This window comes from Gymnoscopelus braueri, assembly GCF_963280865.1.
Source record: "Gymnoscopelus braueri genome assembly, chromosome: 15".
In the NCBI taxonomy this organism is placed as follows: domain Eukaryota; kingdom Metazoa; phylum Chordata; class Actinopteri; order Myctophiformes; family Myctophidae; genus Gymnoscopelus; species Gymnoscopelus braueri.
The window spans coordinates 39,292,446-39,300,717 of NC_137620.1; the positions used below are offsets into that span (position 1 = coordinate 39,292,446).

Here is an 8,272-nt window from a genome sequence, read left to right on the forward strand (position 1 = left end):
CACACACACACACACACACACACACACACACACACAACACACACACCACACACAGACAATGTGATAGATAGTGATGCCAGGTAGTAAATACATGGTCTCCTAGTCACTGAAACACAATTTACCATCTACCTCTCTCTAGAGAGAGAGAGACATGCAGGCAGACAGGGAGGGAGAGAGAGAGAGCGAGAGAGAGAAACAGACAGGTTGTTTATTTAACTGTACAAATTGAACCAGATGGGCCCTTTGGTTCACTTCGTACACTCTTCAGTTGTCAAGAAACAAAATGGTTTTATTTGTCCCTCACTCCAGGGCTCCAGAGTGGGCGCACATGCACCCAGAAATCTGCCCAGTAGTGTCGATTTTGACAGCAAATTTTGATTTAAGTTTCAGTCCTAGTCTTTTGAATAAAATTTCATTTAGTTTTAGTCATATTCTAGTCATCTGAAATGTTTTAGTTTTTGTCTAGTTTTAGCTGACTAAATATCATAAGATTATAGTCGACTAAATCTACAGCTGATTTAGTCGACTAAAATGTATGTTGGCGGTGCTTTGATGGCGTCGTAATGGCAGATTTTACACTTGGTTTGCATGCTGAAAATAGTCGACCTACAAGCTCACAACGTGTCGCAGCGCGATGCGTTGTTGTGAGCTTGTAGATCTGCTTTTTAATTGTATTTTCATAAAATAATGGCTCTAGCTGAAATGACACAGATGCGTTCCCGGATTGAATGGGTTAAAAACTAAATTAACCCTTAAGGATTTCACTATGAATGAACGGCAGTGAATTGATAATGTGTATTTTTATCATCAGTCTGACCGTTTTTTATTAGATGTGCACGTTAAAACATTGGCTCACGTCACATGTAGGCCTACAGTATGTGTGAACGGTCACAACATGAAAGGAGATGAAGATGTTTGCCGTTTGGATTAAAAAAAGATGTTTGGCAAACAGGAAGTTGTACTTCTCCCCCTATCAATGAAACTGTTTTCAACTTCAACTGTTTGTCGGTGGAGATGCTCATTATGTGTGCGTGTGCGTGTGCGTGGTGCGCGTGTGTGTGTGTGTGTGTGTGTGTGCGTGTGTTGTGTTTTTGTGGAACAGATTATTCATCACAACAGTTCATACAGAACACTGCATTGTTTGTGCTGAAACCTTACCACCTTAACAGACTAATGCAAACATAATGCAGCTATTGTGCTGAAAAACAATGTGTGCGCGCGCGCGCGTGTGTGTGCGTGTCTGCGTGCACAGTCTGCGCACACAAGCTCTCATGTAAATGAGTGAATGTCTTAACGTTCTTATTTCCATATCATTATTTGCATACTTGTATTTCCTTTGAGCAAACAGACCTGCCTCCAGCAGATGTGATTTTTGCATTTTGATTTGTTTTGTGTTTGTGTGCGTATGTGTGTGTGTGTGTGTGTGTGTGTGTGCGTGTCTGTGCGTGTGTGTGTGTGTGTGTGTGTGTGAGTTTGTACGTGTGTGGGTGCGTGTCTTTGGGTTTGTGTCTGTACAATACGGGTGGGTGTGTCTCCTATCTGCGTGTGCGTGTGTACTGTGTGTGTGTGTGTGTGTGTACTGTGTGTGTGTGTACTGTGTGTGTGTGTGTGTGTGTGTGTGTGTTCCCTTGGTTGCCTCTATATTTGGTGCTTCATGCCTCAGTGGTGTGTAGCTGTGTGTCCTTGTGTTGTTCAGTGTGTGTTTATAACTGTACAGTTCTGCATTCAGAGTGACTAATCCTCTCTCTCTCTGTCCATTGAGAATCATGCAGTGTGTGTGTGTGTGTGTGTGTGTGTGTGTGTGTGTGTGTGTGGTAATGCATGGTGTGTGTGTTCATCTGTGTGCACATGCTGGTGTACGTATGTGAGTATATATTGTTGTTGTCGGGCAGAAACCTCTCATCTCCATATTTTAACTATGTGTGTTTTTTCGTAAATTAACGTCCTACTTGATCATACTACAGCGTCACACAAAAGCATCAAAAGTAGCAGATCTACAAGCTCGAAACGCGGTGCGAAGCGACGCGTTTCGAGCTTGTAGATCTGCTACTTTTGATGCTTTTGAATTGGAATCCTGAAATGTAACAGTTTTGGACATATGAGGTTTCCAGACGATATACAATATGTATCATCTATTGTGTCAATGTGTGTATGAACAGCAATTATCCATGTGGTGTGCGTGCGTGCACGCGCGCACTTGCATGTGTGCGTGTGCACGCGCATGTGTGCATTTTGTACTTCTTGTACCGTCCTTAACCTCTCTCTCCTCTCTCTCTCTCTCTCTCTCTCCTCTCTCTCTCTCTCTCTCTTGTTTACAGGGAATCTGAAGAATGTGGTTTAAGAGCCGGCAAAGACTCAGACTCCTCCACACACACACACACACACACACACACACACACACACACACACACACACACACACATTCACACATAGTTTCTCACACTCTCTCACACATACATGCATGCACACACACACACACACACACACACACACACACACACACAGTCCCCCTCTCTCTCACTCACACACACACACACACACACACACACACACACACACACACACACACACACACACACACACACACACACACACACACACACACACACACACACACACACACACACACACACACAAGCAGGTCGGTGTGTGTGTGTGTGTGTGAGAGCTTCTAATGAAGACAATATGGAGTGGACCCCCTCTCAGCCCGCAGGCATGGAGAGAACCAACGATGGAGTGAAGAATGGAGGGAGAGAGAGAGAGAGAGAGAGGTTTTGGAAAACATTAGTTGAGTGTTTCCAGGGGAAAACATTTTAATGGAAGGAGGGAGTGTGTGTGTGTGTGTGTGTGTGTGTGTGTGTGTGTGTGTGTGTGTGTGTGTGTGTGGGGGGGTATAGTGTTGACTTAATATTTTAGGGCAGTTTATCATTTCACAGACCCCGAGTTTAGTATGCATTAGTCCATTGGACCCCCATAACTCCCGAGAGTGTACAAATGAAACCAAATGGTCCATTTGGTTCCATTTGTAAACTCTTAAGTTACAGATCTGTAAAGGGTCCTTTTGGTTCCATTTGTACACTCTGTACAACCTGTGAGGGTCCATTTGGTTCCTAACTATTAATAATTTAGCTTGGGAACCCCCCTCAAGGGCCCCTGGACCCCACTTTGAGAACCGACCACTGTTTTAGGGTTTTCTTAAAGCGTGCATGTGCGTGTGTGCGTGTGTGTGTGTGCGTGCGTATGTGTGTTTGCCAATACACATGACTAAACAATATGTCATGTTTTGGGTGGGGGGGGGGGGGGGTTCTTGTTTTGTTTTTTTACCCAGTGACTTACGGGTGGCTTTTTTACAATACGTTACTGTACATATTCAGTTGTAGGTATTGTACCAAGGGATCTCTGTGTGTGTGTGTGTGTGTGTGTGTGTGTGTGTGTGTGTGTGTGTGTGTGTGTGTGTGTGTGTGTGTGTGTGTGTGTATGTGCATACACGCATATGTGCATGCGTGTGAGTGTGTCGCATCAGTTGTTCATTTGATATAAAATAGAAAAGCAGATGTCTCGTCGGAGGTGTCACGTTCCACCTTGGCCTTGTAGCCGCCGTGTTTTTAACCCCCTGAGGATAGACGAGCACTAAAACAGATGAAAACTGCGTTTCCCCCCGATGCATTGCACCAGTATAAACCATTGTTCCGTAATAAGTCAACGCACAAAGACAGGCACTGTCAAAGAGACACAGCCCGAGCCCGGTTCCCCAAAATGTGTGCCCCGGCCGGCCGCACACATGAGGTTTTTTTTCCTCAAAATTCATTTCACCTGCATCAGCCGTTGTCCCACATTGCAGATAATTCTACCTTCTCCTCCCCAAATGCATTAGCAGTGCTTAAGCATCGGACCTGTTCTTTTCCGCGACGTCTGTTCTTTTGTTTTTGATGCGTTACTACAGGGGTCTATGGGACCCCTAGGGGGTCCTCAGAGTTACTACAGGGGGTCCGCCAAATCTTTGTGTGATAGGATATCGATTTTTTTTTACATTAACCACTTGAACCCTAGCATCCCTCTTCTGAGGAAAACAAAGAGGTATAGGTGTAGAGGAAAAAAAGAGCAGACCTAATTAAAAAAAGAAAAGTTATATAGAGGGGGTCCCTGCTTCATCTCTCTCTCAGCCACGGGGTCCCTGGCCTGAAAACGTTGAAGACCCCTGCGTCACTACATTATTTACCGGTAAAAAATCACATTGGACTTGAGAAAGGCAAGCGCGTTTCAGAGTTCACCACATTAATCATGGTGTCCTTATTCATGATTTGTCCTATAAGCTTGCAGATTGGCTATTTTCAAATAGCCAAAGTATAACATAGGATGAGGTTGAGATAACACTAACGATTAAAGGAAACTGAACGTATCCCATAGTCATCTTTTTTTTCTTCACCTAACTACGTCTTTATCAAGTGATAAAAAAACACAACTATCTCAGGTTTCTCTTAATGCGCTCCCAAAAACCACATACCCCCACCACCAAGTTTCCCCCCAATGTGCGTCGTTGATATCACGGTCTATAATAAACCATGTTTCCGTCAGCAAAGCATACCGACTTTTATCGCTCCTCTAAATGATTTCATTACCAAAACACGTTAATCTCGGTTTGGGGGTCAGCAGCGCTTCAAGAGCCGCAGAACCTGCTCTCTCTCCTCCCTGCTCCAGAACACTGTCATTATCAGCAGTGTATAAAAACAGCCATGGAGACAAAGGGAGGTCTGTGCATCAAACGCAAGCTTCTGACGGGAAAGTCGGGGAAATGGGACGAAGAATGAGTTTGTTATCTGGCAGGGCTCAAAGATACTTTGAGGATGGGGGAGGGAAAAAAAGCCAAGGGAAAAGCTAGCGAGCAAAACATGGCCTCCAAAGTTGGCGGCCACTTCGGCCCACCCAGCGTTTATCCATCGCTATAGTTATGTCATGGTGAAGGTCGGCCCGGCGCAGCAAAACATCGCAGGATGCTGCGGTGTGTGGCCTAAACGACTCGCATCCACTTGAGAAATTAACCCGTTAAGACCGGGAACGCATCTGTGTCATTTTAAGATTTCTTTGGGCTATTCAAAATTGCAGATGTACAAGCTCCATGAGCTTGTACATCTGCTATTTTTGGAAAAATCTTGGTTTTCTTTTGCAAATCTTTGAATATATATACATTTTTAACTCCAATACTTGTTTCTGGGGGTCGCTGGAACAAAACATTTTGAGGTGGGGGTCCGCGTCCAAATGCATGTAATTTTGGGGGTCCTTGACATGGAAAAAGTTGGAGCACCGCTGATATAGCAACCAAACAACTAAAAAATGTATTTGTCTTCAGACCCCCATCTCAAAATAGTTTGTTCCAGGGACCTCCAGAAGAAAAGATTTGAGTTATAAATGTTCGCTTTAAAAATATATATATAATCAAAGATTTGCAAAAATGTTCACATATTTTCGAAAAATAGCAGAATAGCAGATCTACAAGCCGCGTTATGAGCTTGTAGATCTGCTATTTTTGAATAACCCAAAGAAATCTTAAAATGACACAGATATGTTCCCGGTCTTAGTGGGTTAATCTCTGGAAACAAAGAGTATGGGTCCCGACATGGAAAACTGTCTCAGAAGTTATTTTTTTTGTGGGGAAAAGCCCATTTGAAAACGAGGAGTGACCATCGACTGGTTTTGAAGGGGGGGAGGTTCTTCTTGGTAGCAGTCATGGAAGCTATTTTTATTATTATTTTCCCTTTTGTTGTTTCGTCTTAAACCACATTTAGACCCTCTATACTTTGTAAAAAACCTGGACCTGAGTTGGCACTGTACTTGGTGCGCTCTTTTTTTCCCCTCTATTTTCTGCGAATGTTGCATATGGTGGTTAACCACACGAACCCTAGCGTCCCTATTCTGTGGCGAACATTTGGCGAAAAATAGCTATCTTGGAAGAAGAAGAGATTTGGCGTTGAGGGGGGGAAAAAACATGGGGCCTATTATAGAGCCCTGGGGGACACCGGTTCGACGAAGTACACAGGGTCTTAAGTGGTTAAGCGTGTGTGTGTGTGTGTGTGTGTGTGTGTGTGTGTGTGTGTGTGTGTGTGTGTGTTCGTGCTATTGGTTTGCACGAAAGTATCATTAGTTTCTCTGAAAAATTACTTTTCTGTTTTTTTCCTAAACCGTTCACGTCTGCCTTTGTTTGGGGCGTACATAACGTTGTTGAAATAAAAACCCACAAAAGAGTTATGCTTGTTGTTGTGTGTGTGTCCCTCTTGTGTTTAAAAAACAACTGTGATTCGGTTGGTGTTTTCCGCAGTGATTTATACGTTGTTTAATAGGTGTTTTTTAAAGAGGAACCACAAATGTTGGCCTGTTTCCTCTTTTAGATGTGATGTGGGCCTTTTATTCACTCTAATTATCAGCCAGGAAATTGACACCAAACGCACCAAAGTCAACCAGACGAGTCCCCCGCATCTGCTGAACAGAAGCTCTCTGAGTGTGTGTGTGCGTGCGAGTGTGTATGTGTGTGTCTACTTGTATCGCTATACTTGTGAGGACCAAATGTCTCCTCAAGTATAGTAGAATTTGAGAAATAGACAATGTGAGGACAAATGTCCTGGTCCTGACAAGAGAAATGCTTGTTTTATGCCTTTTGAGTAAGGCTAATGATAAGAAAAAGATTCAAATTGGGGTTAGGATTAGGTATTTAGAGCAGTGGTTCTCAAACCTTTTCGTGCCAATTAAGGACTCGCAAATTGACATGTATTTGGCCACGGAGCCCCACCTGAAAATATGTTGTGCCAGGGACCCCCAGAAGCAAAGATTTGAGTTAAAAAATGTTTGCCTTTAAAAAAAAAGATTTAAAGATTTGCACACATTTTTTAGATTCTTTCAAAAATAGCAGATCTACAAGTGCCGCGCTACGAGCTTGTAGATCTGCTATATTTGAATAGGCATTTTTGCTGGGGTACCCCCCCCCCCCCCCCCAAGGACCCCCGGGGGTCCCCGGACCCCACTTTGAGAACCAATGATTTAGAGGTTAGGTTTAGGAGTTGGCGTTAGAGTTACGCCTGATTCATACTGATGCTGGTGTCACACAGAAAATAGATGTACAAGCTCACAAGGGGCGTGCTGCACTGCGTTGTGAGCTTGTAGATCGGCCTAAAATGTGGATGTCCTCACAAGTATAGTATAGTACAAACGTGTGTGTGTGTGTGTGTTTGTGAGAGAGAGAGAGAGAGAGGAGAAGTGCCTGTGATGTGTGTGAGCAGTTCTGCGGTCACTCTGGAGGTTTGAGTCCCAGCGTAGCCGAAACAAATGAAACTCATTACAGCATTTACGAGCTCAGAGAGGGAGCGCCGATTGAAATCCTAGCTCGTAATAAACGCCGGGGGTACGAGGTACCGGCTGCAGAACTGTAAACATGGAGAGACGTGAGACGCTTGTGTGTTTATATAGTCTCTCTCTCTCTCTCTCTCTCTCTCAGCTCTCTCTCCTTGCTTTCTCTCTTTCTAATTCTTACCTGCAGTGGTGGAAAGTAACCAAGTATATTTACTCCAGTACAATTTTGAGGTGCTTTTACGTTACTTCAGTATTTCCACTTTGCACATTTAGATTATTAATACATGAACCAATTAAGCCCCATGTTATACTTGGGATATTGGAAAATAGCAGTAAAATCAGTTGAGAAACGCATGGGAAAGTGTGTGCATCTCATTAGAGAAGGCTCCAGTGTTGTTTCAGGAAGCCACAGCTTGTCTAGTGCACCGAAGTGTCCCTGAACATGTCACTTAAGCCCCGACAGCTCCAACCCAGAGCGCTCGTCATGGCCATCTGAGCGGCCTTCCACCTGGGTGAAGCTGAAACCGAATTCTCCCCCCCCCCCCCGAGATCCCATCCCATCCATCCCTTTCTAAAGTGTCCTTGGGCAAGGCACTGGAGCCCAACCTTTGCGCAATCACTTTGGACGCAATGCCCTGAAACCTAACACGACCCAAACCTGAATAATGAATCTCAGTTGTTGGTGTTTCAGTTGAATGTTTTGGCTCAGAGACACACAAGGTCCTGCTTAAAGCACTTAAGCCCTGTTCGTGACGCGTTGTTGGGGTTTGTAGATCTGCTGTTTTCACACATTTTGAAATGTACACAAAACAGGGATGTCAGGTGTAAAAGTAACTGGGTACATTTACTCAAGTACTGTACTTAAGTACAATTTTGAGGAACTTTTACTGTACTGGAATTTTCTGTACTTTTACTTATACTCCACTACATCTTC

At 44.0% G+C, this 8,272-nt stretch overlaps 1 protein-coding gene across 1 annotated transcript in view; it reads left to right on the top strand.

Annotated features, from left to right (window-relative positions):
* The window catches only part of hdac8 (histone deacetylase 8), a 58,068-nt gene extending 51,828 nt beyond the window's left edge, over positions 1-6,240 (top strand). The window contains exon 11 of the mRNA XM_080450631.1: positions 2,319-6,240. Coding sequence (XP_080306757.1) covers positions 2,319-2,341 — 23 coding nt within the window. The 3' untranslated portion in view covers positions 2,342-6,240. The remainder of the gene's footprint in view (positions 1-2,318) is intronic.
* The last annotated feature ends 2,032 nt before the right edge of the window (positions 6,241-8,272 follow it).